General features: G+C 44.6%; 1 protein-coding gene across 1 annotated transcript in view; it reads right to left on the bottom strand.

The window, feature by feature from the left end:
* The window catches only part of VPS13C (vacuolar protein sorting 13 homolog C), a 2,873,871-nt gene that overhangs the window by 2,143,526 nt on the left and 711,913 nt on the right, over nt 1-18,432 (bottom strand). The window contains exon 22 of the mRNA XM_085648297.1: nt 12,037-12,154. Within this exon, the coding sequence (XP_085504423.1) occupies nt 12,037-12,154 (118 nt within the window). The remainder of the gene's footprint in view (nt 1-12,036; nt 12,155-18,432) is intronic.

Genomic DNA, 18,432 nt, shown 5'->3' with positions numbered 1-18,432 from the left:
TCCCAACTTCCCTCCATGGTCTGTGTGTATGCCATCATAGTCTCATTGTTGCTTTCCATGGTGTGTCTTGTTTCTAGTGCCCATCCTGCCTGACCTCCATGGTCATCTTGCTGCTCCTGCCCTGCCCCCTTGCCCCCAGCCCTCTGTTTCCATGTGCATACCCCTATTCCCTCCCTCCTGGCTTGTCTGTTCCATTGTAATTCCCCTGATCCGTCACTCCTGCCTTCTATGGTCTGTTATGCTGCAGCTTTCTCTCCTGTCTGTCCATTATGGTCAGCTAGCTACCATTGCCTCTTTCCCCTCTGTTCTCTGTTGTCCATGTGCATGGTCCTGTCCCCTCTCTATTGCTTTCTATGGATTGTTGTGCTGCACTCCTGTCCCGCATGCCCTGTGTGGTGTATTGTGCTGCTGCAAACCTTGATGCCTGCCCTGTAGGGTCAGTTTGGTGCACCTCTCCATGTCCCTCCTGTCCTCTGTTATCCGAGGCCATGTCCCTATCCCAATTCCTCCTGCCTACCATGATCCAATGTACCATACTTGCGAACATTTTAAACTTGGTAAGAGGGAGATTTTGAAAAAAACTGGGGTATTGATTTTCCCCTTTGAATTACATTGAAAAAGAGGAGATCGTAGACAGGAGACAGATCAAATAAAGGCCATTTGAGCCTAAAAACATTGGACGTCTCCTGGCTGAAACGGGTCTGTTGGCATGTATGGTTGTACTACCACTGCCTCTTCCTTCTGCCCACAATGGTCTATTATATTGCCACAGCCTCTCTTGCCAGTCCTGTATTGTTGGTTTGTTGCCCCTGCCCCCCTTTCCACTGCCCTCCATAGTCTGTTGTGCTGCCACTGCCCTTCCTGCCTGCCCAGTGTGGTCAAATTGTTGCCTCTGCACCCTCCTACCTGCCTTCAATTTTTTCAGAGTCCGTGCCCCTGGCCTCTGCCTCTCAACAGTATCCCAATGAACAACTAGATTGCTAACATTCTATATTTATTACAAAAGTGTGGAACGCCTGACTTCATCTTGATGTAATCAAAACTAATACCTAGAGCATTTCCTTTAGAAATTACATATATGAGAGGGTCTTATCTGCATCAAAATTATGGTTAGTGCTCTAAAAAACTAAAATGAGGACATATTTTCTGAGTTTTCAAATAGCGACAAAGAACTTTTAAATTATTTGTAAACTTTATGTTTTTTTATCCAGTTGACCACTTGATTAAATGTTGCACCTAGGGGAGAGGATGTGGTATTACTTCCAGAGCTGCAGACTTTGCAACTGGGGAACCAGGTTGGAGTTTCTGCTTCAGCTCAACATTCTGTGATTCTGGTAAAATCACTTAATCTCCCCATGTCTACAACCAAAATGAATTTGATCTTGTGTGATGTAACCAATGCTCATGTAAAGCACTCCAATACCTGACAAGTCTGCACTATATAAAACTGCAAATACACAAAAAATAAGTGTTTTGCACACTTCTGTCATTGGGCTACATGTGGGCTACATCTGGGTGATATTTGTGCTGCAATTGGGCTCTTTTGTCTCTGGTGGCCATCATGGGAGATTTATTTGTTATGAAGTTTCCTAATTTCCTCATTTACTGCAGTCTCCTCAGTAGGAAATGCTTTCAGTTTCTTATTTTGGTTCCATCAAGAGCGCATTCAGATGTGTCACACATTTGCCATAAATTCTAAATGTTAGCACTCTAGTTGCTCATTAGATCACTGTAGTAAAGCTACTGCTCACCAGGGAAGTCTGCTGCTGGTATTCAAAGTGCATGTTTCAGTCTGCATGTCAGAATTTTTTTATGAAATAGAAGAGGGTTTGAGAAGTCAAAATGTGCCCTAATTTTTCTTTCTGCAGCACTAATCATAATTTCTATGGCAAAATGAACCCCCTCATTTTGTTCCTTTGTAAATTAAATGTTTTAAGTGCTACCACTTTATTCCAATCAAGATGGCTTCAGGTGTGCCATACTTTTGTCATAAGTAAGACTGTTAGCGCTCTAGTCGTTCGTTAGAACACTCTGGGAAGCTGCAGTAGAACACAAAGGAATCAACTGACAGTCTCTGCCCTTGTTGGATGTACATGTTTTACTGAGAATGTCAAACTTCATTCTCACATGACTGAGAAAGATAATGTGAAATTACAAAAAATATGCTCTCAGTTTAGCTTATAGATCACCTTCCAAACCTCTGTGGGAAAAGCATGAGAAAATAGTTTTCTCTCAAACATGATTCATGATATCACAGCAGAAGGCTTTTTCACATGGTAAAATCACCTTAGAACACACCACAATTCCTAAAATGACTATGGTACCATCAACAAATGATTTATAATGAAACTAAAGTCTTAAAATCTTCTATTAACTGCAATGCTTTTTAATGAGGTGCTATCATGTATATTGGTCTCAAGATGGCTGCCAACACTTCTTGGATGAAGTACTGACAGCCAATCAGATCTCACGATGAGATGTGTGGTTAGGCTCCGCCCAGATATAGCTATCTTTTTAACTCGGATTTTCTCAGGAACTACTGAACGGATTTACACCATTTAAGCAAAAGGCACGAGTGTGAACGGAGGACTACCTCTTTGCCAAATTTGGTGTAATTCCGTTCAGCAGTTCGAGCTGTAGCTGCGTCAACAGGTCCTATGGGAAAATGCATGGGGAAAACGCGTTTTGGGACCCATCTTATTCTCGGCCCCCGCTTGACGAATCACTGTGAAATTTTCAGGATAGGAGCGGACTGGAGCTGGCCAAAACTTTGGAAAATTTCGCGAAGATTCGTCAATCGGCGTCAACGTTATTCTAAATAGAATGTTGCGGATTTCCTATGGAAAATAGGTCTTAACTATATTCAGTGAAAAAACCATAGGTTTCACACATGCTATAGTTAGCTGGAGATTTTACTCATAAAAAACCAATGAAATTCCCCCGTTATAGTTAGTGCAGGAAACTATAACTCACGCGACCGCAATCCTCTGCTGATGCTAATACTGTATTTAGACACTTATTTGCCCATGTCTTCTTCCATTAAATTTTAGCTATACATATATTACAAATATTTTTTTTTCATAAAGACACATATGTCATCAGCAGAGGATTGCGGTCGCGTGAGTTATAGTTGCCTGCACTAACTATAACGGGGGAATTTCATTGGTTTTTTATGAGTAAAATCTCCAGCTAACTATAGCATGTGTGAAACCTATGGTTTTTTCAGTGAATTTGTACGGTTTTTTAAATGCTAAGTTACTTTACGCCGTTCGTGGCGTGCGCGCCCACTTAACGCAGTTCGTTCCGTGCGCGCACGGTGCGCTTCACGCACCGTGCGCGCACAGTGAGCACGCGGTGCGCTTCGCGCACCGCGCGCCCACTTTACACAGTTAGTGCCGTGCACGCACGGTGGGCACGCGGTGCGCTACGCGCACCGCGTGCCCACGTTACGCTGGATGGGCCATGTACGCACGACATATTATGCGCTTCGTTGTGAAAGGTAATATATTAAATGTTTCTTTCATCCGTATGCCATGCACAAAAGGTGCCCTTCGGGAATCTTTTGCACACGGGGTGGGGAAAGTGTGGATAAATTTTTTTTTTTAAATAATTTTTACTGTACGCGGAAGCGTAATCGGCGTTTTTTCGAAAAAAAATAACATTGAATTTTTTGCATTGGGGGTTCTTTTGGGACACCTTAATCAAGGCTATGTGGTTAGGAGCTGTATAAACAGCCGCTTTACATGTTTTTTGCCTTTGTTTTTCCTCCCCCCCTCAGAGTGCGAGAGAGAAAATGGCGGCCGCCGCTTACTGGTTTCGACCGATTCGAATGTTTACTAAGATCTAACAGCCAATCAGAATCACGGCACCGTACGCGTACGGTAAGCTTACCGTAAGCACACGGTAAGCGCACCGTAAGCTGCCACAGATATATATATTGATTTAAATGCTATTTTCTCAGGATCTACTGAACAGATTTACACCAGACCTACAAAAGGCACTTCCTTGACCTGTAGACTACCTCTCTGCCAAATTTCAAGTAACTCTGTTCAGCCGTTCGGGCTGTAGCTGTGTCTAAAGGTCCGATGGAAAAATGCATGGGAAAAACGCGTTTTGGGACCTCCCTTTTTTCTCAGCCCCCGCTTGACGAATCCCCCCGAGACTTTCAGGGTAGGAGCGGAGCGCCCCATTAGTTTTGAAAATTTCGCGAGTATTCGTCGACCGGCGCCAAAGTTATTCCAAATAAAATGTTGCGGATTTCCTATGGTAAAAGGGTCCTAACTATAACTACCTACTGGCGACCGCCAGTAGGTAATATATATATATGTCTCTCGAAAATAGAGGCGCGGCACTCCTCTTGGAAAAGATGTTATTTTATTTCAAGTCGTGTTCCTCTTTCCTACGCGTTTCGAACCGTAGTTCCTGATCACGGCAAATTGTTACATTGGTCCTACTTCAATTTCTACCTTATATGCTAATGCATATTAAAGCTGTTGTAATGCATTCTGGGTATGGTAGTCTAACTGTTTTCAATGTCAATAACCTTTATTTTATTCTACACACAGCTGTGGTGGTTAATAGCATGTTCCATAGATGATGTAATGAGTTAGCAGAGGATATATACGATATCTTTCAAATGGCGCTTGTCATTTAGTAGTGACAAGTGCACGTTTGATTCATAACCACGAATCCCATGACCGATGTTAAAAAGTTCAAGCATCGGATCTTATCTAAAGTATAGTTGGTAACTGTGTGTCATTAGCGTTTTGGGGGCTGAGTGCCCATTACATTCTGCTCTCATCTCTCATCTCAGAATATGCAGAAACAGTTTATGCAGCATTACAAGTTGTTACCTATTTCTCATTTGGTGCGTTTGTACACATTTAGACAAGTGTTTCAAAAATGGATTCACATTTAAATCATGATGTTATTAGGGCATTTCATGTTGTGACCTATAAATCAGTGTATTTTTCATCAAGTCTATATAGTTCTTATTGCTAAACCTGTGCACCAGAGTTGTCCATTAAAAGTGCACCTGGCTGAAGAAGAGCGAGAAGCTCGCTAAAGAAATGAAGGACACATAGAAAAAAAAAGTCCTAGTGGGAAATAATGGCCAGGCCAGTAATGTGGACAACAGAGTAGAGACTTTGACACATGTCCCACCTTCTCCGGTCGAAATTTGGAGCCTTAGGCAAAACAGAATTACACAAGAAGGGTATCATAAATCCCTGAATAGATCAAGGAGAAACAGATTCACGAGATAGGCATCTCAAGCAACAAGCTATTTAGAAACTCCCCCACGGGGAGTGAAGTAAAAGTCCCTATAAGGGATGCTAAACGTTATTTATCAACGTGAAGTGGGATAGTAAAAAGTTCCAGCAGTGAGAATGTGAGTCCGACCTCGTAAACTCTAGACCAAAAGTGCCTCACATAAGTAGTGAGTAGCATACAGAAGTGCTCTAAAGAGTAGTAAACCCAGATAGTTATTTTCGTACCAGAAAAGAATAATACCGAAAAATTATCTCTTGGGCACGGTCAGAGAAACAGAACACCTATGCAACAGGTGTTAAAACCATGTAGAGTCTAAACTGAAATAACCGGTTATTGATAGTGTAAGAAACATGAGAATAATACCTGCAGGAATCAGGAATACCACACCGGGTATCATCAGTAGGTGGTACAGACAGCCAGGGACACCGCCATGGAATGCTCAATCGCAAAATAAATCAAGGACCAACTTGCCCATACAAACTGAAATGGGTGGATTTAGGGTGATAAGCAGGAGCAAGAGCTAAGTTTTTGTTCCACCCCTACTCTCATGAAAACGTCACAAGGTAGAGTCGGTTTGAGCACCGAAAAGTTGGGAGCCATCATAAGGTATGTCAAGCAAAGGGTCTGAACAGCCCCTGAAAAGAGGAGGTTAGTTGCAAACATGATTAATTTAGCCGCCTGTTGTCCATCTTGGATCAACTGGGTAAGCTTGCTCCGGGTGTCGCCTGGAAGTGATGGCAACAGACATGTCAAGGAATCCTACAATGTTTGGGAACAGCGTCTAAGATCGCAATTTAGGAGGCCAGCTCAGTATATAGTGTCCACCTATGGTGAGGATTTGTGCACTGAGTCCAGGCAACCCTTAGTGAAAGTTTTTAGGTCCCTGAAAACCAGAGCTCTCATGGGGTAGCAGTGGGGTGTAAAGCAGGTATATATTTACCACTATAGTCAGTCAGTAAGCTTTCACACAAGAAAGGACCAAACTAGGTGAGGGCAAAAATACCTTTTATTTATTAAGACAGACTAGACACTAACTTGGTATATCTCCTGTCCGGAGATATCAAATACACAGAAGAAATACTTCAGAAATAGGTAAGTAGCATAAGAAAAACACATAGGGTGGAGGGTTAGGGGGGGCAAACCATATACTAAAATAGTGGGATGTGAAGTAAGTACCAACATGGGACTAGTGCTCAAAGAGGGAGGACGCCAGGGGAATTAGAGAACCACCAAAGGTGAGTAGCCAGGGACCCCAAGGCGATCGGGTGCAGAGTGGTTACACCGGGTCTCGAAAGAACCACTTGGGTCATGGAGGGCTGGTAAGCCACCCCACCCGTCGATATCCCAGGAACCAGGAAAACTACACTAGGGAGCCCAGGTGCATAGGGATGAAGTGGTGTCAGAACCACCTGCAGACGGCAAGGGAGGTTCGTGGAAGATCAGCAGCTACGGAGTCGCTTGGACCAGGCTGGAGGAACCAGGAAGCAGAATCCAGACAAGAAGAACCTGAAAGTAGAGGGAACAGAGTCCAAACCTTTTGGAAGTGACCAAGAGGCACAGGAGCACAATTTCAGCCATTGGCAGAGGTTCTTGCTGTAGCACGGTGAGGTTGAAGCAGCAGCTGTGGATCCCAGGGCCGATGCAGGAGCACAAGAGCAGTTCACGGGCTGTCCCATGCCGGTCGACGAGTGCAGGAAGGTCCCTCCCCAACTCCCTTACGTCCTCTCAGATAACCAGCCCGACTATCCCCCCCAACCCCTGCAAACCCGCTACACACAACAACAGAGTCTGTGATAATAACCTTAGAAGAATCCTTGTCCCTCAAGTCCCCCCTTCTTCCCTCACTGCACCCCATCTGAAATGCACTCTGCTAAACTGCAGATCAGCCTCCAGACATGCAGCCAACATAGCTGACCTCATCATCTCTCAGGAGCTTGACATCTTATTTCTTACTGAAACCTGGTTAACAGAATCCTCCACCCCTCTCCTCGACATCCTCGTACCACCTAACTACGACATCATTAGACTAGATAGAACGGACAAGAAAGGGGGCGGCATAGCTTGTATACATCGCAGCAGCATCACCATAAACAGAGCCATTTCGCCCACTTTCCCCTCTTGTGAATACTTATGCCTAAACATCAGCTGCAAGGGCAAACCTGTATGCTCACTCCACATCATTTACCATCCCCCAGGAGACAACCTCCTCTTCATCAAACACCTCATGGACTTGATCTCCTCTAACAACGGGCTGCAAAACACCCAAATATTCCTAGGCGACTTCAATCTCCATTGGAATGACAATAATGACTCAGGGGTCAACAGCTTCAAAAACTTCCTGGATGATCTAGCCCTCATCCAATCCTGCATTAGTCCGACACACAATAAAGGATCAACCCTTGATCTCATTATCTCCAAAGCTGACGTCATCCAGGTGGACTCGATCCAACCATGTGACTGGTCGGACCATCACATTATTGCCTTGCATATCAAAGAAACCTCTAAACTCAACTCAGCGCAACCCACAAAACCAAAGATCTGGAAAGGAGACTTGAAAAAAAAATCAACCCCAACTCACTACCCTCCTCCAGCTACAACCTGCTCCAGCCCCCTTTAAGCACCTCTGACGTCCATGATCTCACCAATCACTATCTCAACGCTATGACCTCAATAATTAATGAGGCAGCCCCTCTGCAACTTAAGAGAGCTCCCATTAAAGATTCCAAGCCCTGGTACAACGCTCTACATAATGAGGACAGACGACCCCTCAGGTCCTCAGAACGCAATTGGAGATCAGTCCCATCGGCTCACCACCTCAAACTGCTTAGGAAAAAGAGAAATGCATACTACAAAAAAATTAAGCGCACTAAAGCTGACTTCTTCAGCCATCAATTAGACCAAGCTGAAAAACCGCCCAAAAAAACTCTTCGAGCTAGTCAAAAATCAATGCAAGGAAGCACCCTAACGGGCTCGAGACCTAGCTCGCCCACAACCTAACTGTGAAGAATTCTCTACCTTCTTCAATCTGAAGACTGACAAAATCATAAAGGATCTCCTTAATGACAGACCACTACACACTGCTCCTCATACGGTAATCACCACCTCGTTTACACCCACACCATGCCATTCCCCCCCTAAGGCCTGCCCTAAAAACGAGGCAGCTTGGTCTTCCTTTGAGACGTACACTGAAGACGCCCTAGGCAAGATTCTCAACAGCCTGACACCGGCCAATCACTTCACTGACCCTCTCCCGGCTAATGCAGTCAAAGTCCTTTCGCCTTGGCTTCTTCCACTTTGGACCAAAATCATTAACAGCTCACTTCAACAAGGCTGCATCCCGGACTCCCTCAAAGTAGGCCAAGTCTCACCTATCCTAAAGAAACCCACAGCTGACCCTACTGACCTTAACAACTACCGTCCCATTTCCAGTATTCCCACCTTGGCCAAACTGTTGGAAAAATATGTACACCGACAACTGACCAATCACATAGATCACTTTGACCTCCTAAATAAACACCAATCAGGCTTCAGAGCTGGTCACAGCACTGAATCAGCCATGACACACATTCTTGATGATGCGTTACAAATCCTTGACCAGAATGGATCATGCTTACTCATCTTACTAGACCTCTCCTCAGCCTTTGATACGGTCAAACACCAGAAACTATCAGATCTCCTGGAGCATAGGATGGGTCTGTCTGGCACAGTGTTAAAATAGTTCACATCCTTCCTGCATAACCGTACACAAAAATTCAAGGTCAACAACGCACTCTCCAATTCCTCTCCTGTATCACTTGGGGTGCCGCTAGGGTCCGCACTCTCACCGTCCTTATTTAACTTGTTCATGGAACCGCTCACTGAAATCCTGCAAACATCCAATGTTCAATTTCATATGTATGCGGACGACACACAACTATACCTCAAGATCAACTCCCTAAAAGACATTAATATGCTCAACTCCACACTTAAGATCACCCAGTCTTGGCTATCAGAAAATCATCTCAAACTAAATGCACTAAAAACAGAATTCCTCCTCATAGCACCACCGGCCAAGATCCCCTTAATGCACGACTTGATCAAACAGCTCACCGCTTTCAACGTGCAACCAACTATCGTGGACTCAGCAAAATCCTTGGGGATCACTCTCGACAACAACCTCATGATGCAAAAACACATCAGTAACGCTACAAAGAGAGCTAATTTCCAGATAAATACCCTAAGGAAGGCGAAATCCTTCCTGCCAGTCGAGGACTTCAAGTTGGCAGTACAAGCTCTAGTTATCCCTTGTGTGGATTACAGAAGTGTCTCCTTGTGTGGCCTCCCAAAAGCTGCAACAGCGCCCTTAAGAGCATCTATCAACGCTGCAGCAAGACTCATCACTGGCTCGAACTGCACACATTACCCCGGACTTAAAAACCTTGAACTGGCTTCCATTTGAAGCTAGAATCCACCTAAAAGTTGCGTGCATGACTCATAAAGCATTACACTACAGCTCTCCCAGCTACCTCGCGCAGAAACTGACAATATCTGGTGGTCTAAGGTCTTCTAGGAGTGCTGAAAACCTTTTACTGAAACCTCAAAGGTTCAACAAATTGAAAACTTATAAACGATCCTTCTCAGGGATGGCGCCCAAAATATAGAACACTCTTCCCCCTGAAACCAGACGGAATGCCTCCACCGCCTCTTTCAAAAAAGAAGTTAAAGCGTTTCTCATGGCAAAATTTACATGAGCACTATCTTCTCAGACCTGAGGTCTTTAGTTCCTGTTATAATATACATCACTTTGCTTTAATCCTCCTACTATATTTGCACGAATTATGGTTTTATATGATTGTTTACTTGCATACTTTTGTTTGTTCTACTTACAGCCGGTTGTTATGTAAAGCGCTCTGATATCCGCAAGGATCTTGTTTGCGCTCTATAAATCTTTCAAAATAAATAAATAAAATCAGAGCAACTCGCCTTAGCATATTAGCGAACGAGGAATTCTCCTCTGTAGTAAGACCAGGAGGGGAAAGAAGGCCCAAGGCTAGGGAAGACTCTAATCCACTAGTTTCCTCCAGTTCAGTTAGCAAGTTATCCTCCAGAAGAGGCTGACCAGCATCAGGTACTGGGTGCAGAAACCCTGATTCATCCCCATCATCCCCTAATCAGTGTTCCTCAGAAGGAAAAACATTGGAGGTCTCCACAGAAAGCAGAAGAAGGGTGCCCAAGATAGGCGGCACCATTTGTTCAACACTCAACGTCTACCAGCGGCGAGTTGGCGATGCCTCAACATCGGAAAGAGGAAGCGGAATGTGTCAAACAGTGCCGCCAATGCCGTCAGCTTATTAGATACAAGCACCAAAGGAGGGAGCTGCAAAGGGTTGTGTACTGACGAGATGGATTTGACCATCAAACCGGATGGCCTAACTGAAGCAGAGGGCAAACTCTCTGGCGTGGACACTGTCGAGACACCTGTCACCTCCTTGAGCCCCAACGGTGCTCCAGGTGAAGATCCAAGTACGGAGTCCTCAACCGGCAAGTGGGAGGAGACATGAAAGTTGGAATCTATATGCAATGAGGTCAGGGGACACTGTGACTTCGACTGCCTGAGTTGATATGCACCATGGAACGATGATGGAGAGCGAAGTCTACAGGAACGGCTCATGGACCGGGCCCGCGAATGAACCACGCAGTGAATGTGAGAGCTGATCCGACAGGAGCTTCAACCGAAGTTCCCGCAGCACCTTTGGTGGAAGGCACACTCCTCTGAATCATGGTGCTCTCCCAAGCACCACGTACAAAAACAGAAAAAGCACACTTTTTCAACGATGAAAACAGCGCAGTAGGCCAAAAACTGCCTGAAGTAACCGCTTCTCCGGATCCGGGTTGTAAGAGCATAAAAGACGAAACTGATGTCAGAGCATCAGGGAGGGGCTTATATGAACTCTGTGATGTCACATACGTGGATGCTGCCGGTACGGAGTCGTATGATGCCCTCTATTGACACGCCGGTGTACTGCTAAAAAATGTCAAAATCCAGTCTGGAGCCTGGGGAGAATTCTAAGGTAAGGAATCTTTAGCTAAGCGTCTCAGATCATTATAAAGCTGCTAGAATATGCATCTGGTTTCTTCCCTCCAGGCTGAACCCAATTTTCACAGATTCTTTTATGGTACAGCCATTTTTGTTACCTCATAAACAAGAGCCAAATGCCAACCTAAGACACAATGCATGTCGCACGCCAGACTATTTGCAAATGATTAAATTATATTTGCCCATTTTTACCCTTCTATACGTGGAGTAATGCAAACTGAACAGCTACTGCAGCACATCGTTGTGATGGCCCCCTACATTTTCAATTATTCAGTGGGACTGAAGGTCCTGCAGGGTTCTAAGTAATACCCTTTCCTTGTACATTTTTAATGTCTTACAATGTAATCGATTAAATGGATAATCTAAACCCAAGCTGGTGAAATGTAATGATGATTTAATACTAACACAGTATGTCGCTGATATAGGTTTTTCTAAACACTAAACTTCAACGAGCAGCTTCTTTTGTTTATTCAGATAGAATTTCAATTGCCATTCTTCAACTCAGAGTACTCCATTCATCTATTTTTCTTCGTTAGAAGGGACTCAATACCAACTGTGGTGGCCATACATACTCAAAGATCTCAGATCAGAGGCGCAAGATTTTGATAATGCTTGAGAGAGACATAACGTAAGCATTTGTCATTTCTTGTCACTATCATGAGACAGACAATATCTTCAAAATCACATACTTGGCCATCCTGCTGTCCTTCTCCACCATAGCTTTGGATAATTGAACTTGGACATCCATTGGCTGAAGTATATGCAATTTTGATGGATGTTGAAATCTTGCTGTTTTCCAGTTTTCACCTAAGAAGCAAGACAAATATAAAGTTACATTTTAGCTGACAGTTAGTAGTCGTATGAAGATGCTTTGATATTAGCAACTTGTTTCTTTGGCTAGAAACTGCTTCTATAGCTGTTAAAGTATACAAAAATCCATCGTTATTTTACACACCATTCCACCTCAGTTTGGACCCAGCTATATGCAAATCGGTCTTGACCCTGCTCTTCGTGGGAACAGTTCTGTCCACCTGTGAAAGGTGCACATGTGTTTCTGGTAGTGTGTGACTGTTCATGTGTGTGGGGTGAGTGCGATCTGCAGTGTAGCTGCTCCTCAGCAAGGGGTGTGAGTGTGCTAAAGTTAGTGTGTGAATGATTTTCCATGGCAGGTGCAAGTTAGGGCCTGCGCTAGGCATGGGCAGCTGCTCAAGGCACTGCACCAGATAACCACTATCAAGCCTATCACCACCAGGTCTCTCTCTTAACTAATCCTGTGTCACCTCCACCTATCCATCGCACCAGACTGTACCATGCTGGAATTTTAGGAGGGGGGGCTGTAAAGCCTAGGGTGGCCTCCACTTTCCCCTGGGCGCGCAGCCATGATTTGGTGCTGCGTGACAAATCCCTGGTGAAATCCGACAGACACCTGACCATACCCGACTGAAAACACTTGTACCGAAATATTCATCTGAAAATACATCTATTAAAGGGGTGTAACACCCCAAACACCCCCCTTAACCTACCCCCATGATCTCCATCACCAAACTGAGCTGCACAGTGTTGAGTCTTGCTTGCTTCGGGGCTTATATTTCAAATATCCTTCAGTTATTTAGCTTTGCAGGCCCTTGTAAACTACGGGGGCCCCTGCCATATTCACCCATGAAGAAAAATCAGTACTAAGGATCCAGATATCGCCACAGCTGGGGCACTCTATGTAGGTGTGCACGTCCATAACCATGCCTTTTCTGACCCATTACAGGGTTAGCACTCTGTCATTATCCAAGTAATACATTTATTTCATCTGCGGAGGTACATGTTTGTTCCTCTGTGTCTATTGTGTGCTCCAACTGCTCATGAAAATTGTCCTCGCTTATTCAAAGTCTCATAAAATTATTCTTAAATCTGAAAAAAGGTTAACGTGCAGGCTAATTTACAGGAAGAACTACCAAAGCGGTCTTTTCAAAGGTCCTCTCATGAGAATGCGATGAGCACACGAGTAAGCAGCAGGGCACAATCCCAGTATTCAACAGGAGTAAGCAGCATTCTCCCTCAATGTCTTGATAAACAGGGAGTCTGTCCTGCTGCTTATTCTGGGCAACTAGCACTTGCTTAGCGGGAGAGCCTTGATCAGACTTGTATATTCATTCTTTCTTTAAATAGCCTGCTGTTTAGTTATATTATTTAGAGGTATGAGTCATTTTGGAAGACTTTTAAAGCTTCTTTTTTTTATCAAGATGTTGATTTATTGCTTAAATGACCTTCTGAATGGTAGTTATACAGTGTCCCAAGACGCCGTAGTAACAAAGACCTCATATAACTCTTAATTATCCGAGTCGAAACATCTATTGTAAGCATAGGCTACCTCATCAATGACAATTAACAGATATTGAGTTTTATTCACCGACTAAACTTTAATTTGACATTCATTCTAAATATACAGCCAAGTACTTTTTTCTCTTGTACTACTAATAGCCTTGTCATTCGTTGTATACCAATTCAACACTGCTCTGTCACCACTCACCTTTCTACGGCACCCTTGTTATGTTGAACATAATATCGTAACTAATTTTTTGCGTGGCATACCATATATTAAAATCCAGTGTCACAGGACTTGTTGCTACACACATCAATGGCTTGATCTGATTTTATTGATGCTCTGAAACATTTGATTTGTTGAAAGCATCATCCCAGATTCTGTAACTAAAGTTTATCCACTGAGACCTCTTTTTTTTTAATTACTAAAGAGACATCCTCCATTGAAATTGCACTGATGAGAAAATCACTTAGATCTGGAGAGCTGTGAACTTTCTGCTGATACATAAAGGCCACCTCCAGGTCCAAGATTTTGGTGAATAGCAGAGTATCAGCATCGAGACTGAATGGCATCGCTGTGTACTGATGTTGCTGGTGTTCAACAGTAATATGTTCAAGTTATTTTATTAATGTTTAGACAGTTGTCTGTGAAGCAATAAATACATGTAACACACATTAAAGTTTAACCCCAACCCTACCACCCTCCGCAACCCATTTCAAGGTCCAAAACTCGGCCTAATCAAAGGACCCCAGAGAGTCCTCTTTCAAGAGCAAGACCAAGATGCACATGTATCACTGTATATCCCTTGGGACACTCATTTCATAGGATGCCACATCAGCTAAGCTAAAAGGTCTAAAATATACAATCACCACATTACTAGACCAAACTTATCTTTAAAAATGTTGTTAGGGCACATGCAACATCTAACAAGTCCACACTGACCAAAAGTGCAAGTACTTTGTTGCAAGGACATATGTTATATTTTATAAAAAGCGGTTTTAAATCAGACATCGAGATCTATAAAAACGAAGATAGTCTAATTAAAATTGAACATAAAAATGTTGAAATCTTAATTCACACGTGCACTTGTTCTCAGCATCCAAACGTGTGTTAAATATATCCGGCTAGGGTACAGAACATTCAAAGAAACACAAAATGTTAATAATAACAAACGTAGCTGAGCATCTGCCAATGCAGATATATACAGGAACATGTTCTGATTATCGCAGAATTCCATCATATAATTTGCAGAGGGTGTACTTTTTACATACCCTACATCAGACAACCATGAAACTTCTACAGGCCTCTTAATTTCCCTTTCGAAATGCGGGAGGCCTCAGTCATCTTAAATTTCTCTATTTTTAAAGTCACAGCAATTTTTCCAAATCTATTCCTGACCTGCACTGCCCATCTTAGCTCACTCCTTGCAATTTCAGTTGCACAGAGAACTGATATCTTTTGAACGTCTGATGACCAGAGTTTATCCTAAAACTGCAGGGTTGATTTGTAGGCCAGGAATTTCCAAGCCTGCAAACCCCCTTTCAATCGCCGGGCCCATCGCGCTTTTTTGGAGACCTAACACTTCTTCCAGCTTGCCTCCACGCTTAGGGTCAATAACTCAGCCCCATATAGTCAATGAGAGGGGACTCAAGTTACAGGCTGTTAGAAGCGGGGCCCAAGATGGCCCACCAAAAGTATTCAAATGTTCTTTAAACGCACTAGTCCTCCTGCAGTTGAAGCTGCCCACGTTGCCACAATTTCTTTATGTAGATCTCAGTCAGTTTTTTAATGAAAATCCTTCCTAGATATTTGTAAGAGAATTCCACCTCCACCATCCTATTGCCCAATAACCACTTATACGATTTTGAGTCTTTCCCAAAGATAATTATTTTATTTTTTCCACAATAACCTTGAGTTTGTTGGCCTAACAATAGATATTAAGTCTAGGGGAGACGCTTCGTGGGGCGTGCTTGGTGCCTCTTTGCCGCTGACACCGGACCCAGGGAAGCAACTACGTGGACCAGGGGTGAGCGGGGTGACCTCGTGACCAGCGGTCACTCCCCCCCTGCACCGGGTGCTTTATCTGCAACTCGTGCCTCGCGCTTCGCGGGAGACGCTTCGTGGGGCGTGCTTGGTGCCTCTTTGCCGCTGACACCGGACCCAGGGAAGCAACTACGTGGACCAGGGGTGAGCGGGGTGACCTCGTGACCAGCGCTCACTCCCCCCCTGCACCGGGTGCTTTATCTGCAACTCGCGCTTCGCGGGAGACGCTTCGTGGGGCGTACTTGGTGCCTCTTTGCCGCTGACACCGGACCCAGGGAAGCAACTACGTGGACCAGGGGAGAGCGGGGTGACCTCGTGACCAGCGGTCACTCCCCCTGACGGCGGGGTGTATTTACAGCCTGTAGAGACGCGCGACGCGGGACGTGCGCGGGCGGCGCCGGGCAAAGGGCGGGCCGTCTGTGGCCGTCAGGGACCGAAGGAGGCCGGGCCGGGCCCCCCCTCGTGGAAGTCTTCTCAAGTAAGGGACTGGTTTCATCTACTGTTGGTTGACATGGAGCTGTATATGTAACACTGTGTATTGTGATTTGGTGCCTGATACACTTGCGAGACATTGACTGTTAGACTGGCTGTTGTATTACTGGCTCCAATAACATGGTAAGCAAGGTTAAAACTCGCTCAGCTAGAGGAAAGCGTATTCCACCGCCCTTGCGTCAGTCACCAGGAGAAGGCGTAGATCTATCCCCAGTCCCAAAGCCAACAGCTATTGACCGTATGCTGCAGAAAGCAATCGGGGCAGTATCATGTGAGATCGAGCGCACAGAGAGACGCCTGTCTTTAATTCCACCGTTGGAGCATCCCGCCCTAACGTTAGAAGCAGAAAGCGAAGCTGTGACTATTTCCCCGTTTTGCTCACCAGAACCTTTTGATCAAGATCTTCCCTGTGCACAGCAGGATATTGGGTCAAATACGGGGGCAGTGGTCCTCAATAATATACCCCTGAGGAGCAGGAAACGGACCACGCGCACAAAAAAGGCGAAAGAGAAGAAAAGTAGACTTTGCATCCCTTTAAGTCAAACTAGATGTAATTCAAGGTAGGGGCGTGTAGAAAATGTGGCCCAGGTATCTGTCCCTCCTTTATGGGCGACTGAAATAGGGCTAGACCTACAAAATTACCTCGAAGCATTCATAGCAAGCCAAATTAAACCATTGGCTAGCAGGTTGGATAAAATCTTGAATGAGGTAAAAAACAGAGGTAGGACCCTGGGAAATTTAGCGGAACCGCATAACACCTTAGTTACTCCTGATATTATCACAGTCCCACAGATGGCTTCTCAATCAATGGGGCAGAATGTCGGTCAGCACCAAGGGAGGCTTACTCAAGAAGCACCGAATTCTTCGATGCAACAGGGTAAAGCCATCAATTTAAATACAAGGGTACCACACATTGGCCAGGGTCCATCTGAGCAAACATTACCTACACTGCAACAAACAAAAGAGTCCCGAATTGAAAAAGTGCAACTAGCAAAGCAGCCCGATACTGACACCCCTATGACATCACCTAGTGTCCTGCCCATAATCAATCTGCCGCCGGAAGCATGCCCCTACGTAGTAGTTCTTGCAGGTGTACCAGAACTAAAGGGCGACCAGAAGGAGACACACTTAAATTTACATAATAAGGTCACACACTGGCTCCATAATATTAAACCCCTGAATAGTAAGGAAAATGGAAATGGGGAAATTTTACATGTCAGAAGGGTAGATTGGGTAGACACTAGAGGTAAGGATATTGCGGGCAATTGCATCATAGTCAACTTTAGGGACAAGAAAATAGTGGAATATATCTTGGCACGCGGAACAACTAATTATTCTAGTCGCATAATATCACTTCCATTGGGATACTTTTATCCCAGGCAGGCAGTACCATACGAGGCCTTACCATCTGGGAGACTTATGGAGAGACCTAATTCCCTTAGGGCCCAAGGGTATATGGGTGATGGCCCTAGATGGAGGTATTCTGAACCATCTAGCTGGAGAAACAGGTTTAGCCCCCTGGCATCGTTAGAAGAGATCGACTGACTGTATAGCACCCTACCCACAGTAGATCCCCGTCATAGAAGTACAGTGAGGAACATGACTCGTGAGGAATTGCAAGAGACAGGAATAGATTTATTACAAAATTATGCCCCCCTAACCTCCCGGCCTTTGGAGAAGGATGATATACCACGAAACTGTAGGGGGGTAAGCACAGTTAACACGTTAGTACATACAGCCACATCAGGGGTGGGAGACACCCTAGCCCCGAGTGAGACTAGGGACAGGGGAAACGAGCAAACAGTAACGGGTTGTGGGCTAGCATCGGGAAATATAGTAACAACAGAAGGAGTGCTTAGTATAACACTTAATCCTACCGATATAGCTGGTACATGCAAAAACGAAGTAGGCTTACAACTCATCTCCTGGAATATAGCTGGACTAGCAAGTAAATTTAATAATTGTGAGTGGCAGCGGTATATAAATCATTTTCAGATAATTAGTTTACACGAGACCTGGGTGGTTGATAATAGTCATTTCCAATTGCCAGGGTATAAATGTTTCTTCGTCCCAGCCCAAAAATCAAGATCAGGTAGAGCTAAGGGAGGCCTGTCCACATATGTGGACCTAAACCTTCAGGGTGCATGGACAGGCACGACCTGGTCCTCAGAGGCTTTTCAGGCCGTGCGGTACAGGGAAAAAGGGCGAAGGTTGATTGTGTTTAACATCTATAATA

This window comes from Triturus cristatus, chromosome 3_2 (genome assembly GCF_964204655.1).
Source record: "Triturus cristatus chromosome 3_2, aTriCri1.1, whole genome shotgun sequence".
In the NCBI taxonomy this organism is placed as follows: domain Eukaryota; kingdom Metazoa; phylum Chordata; class Amphibia; order Caudata; family Salamandridae; genus Triturus; species Triturus cristatus.
Note: the sequence above shows the minus strand (reverse complement) of the source record. Positions and strands in the feature narration are given on the sequence as shown.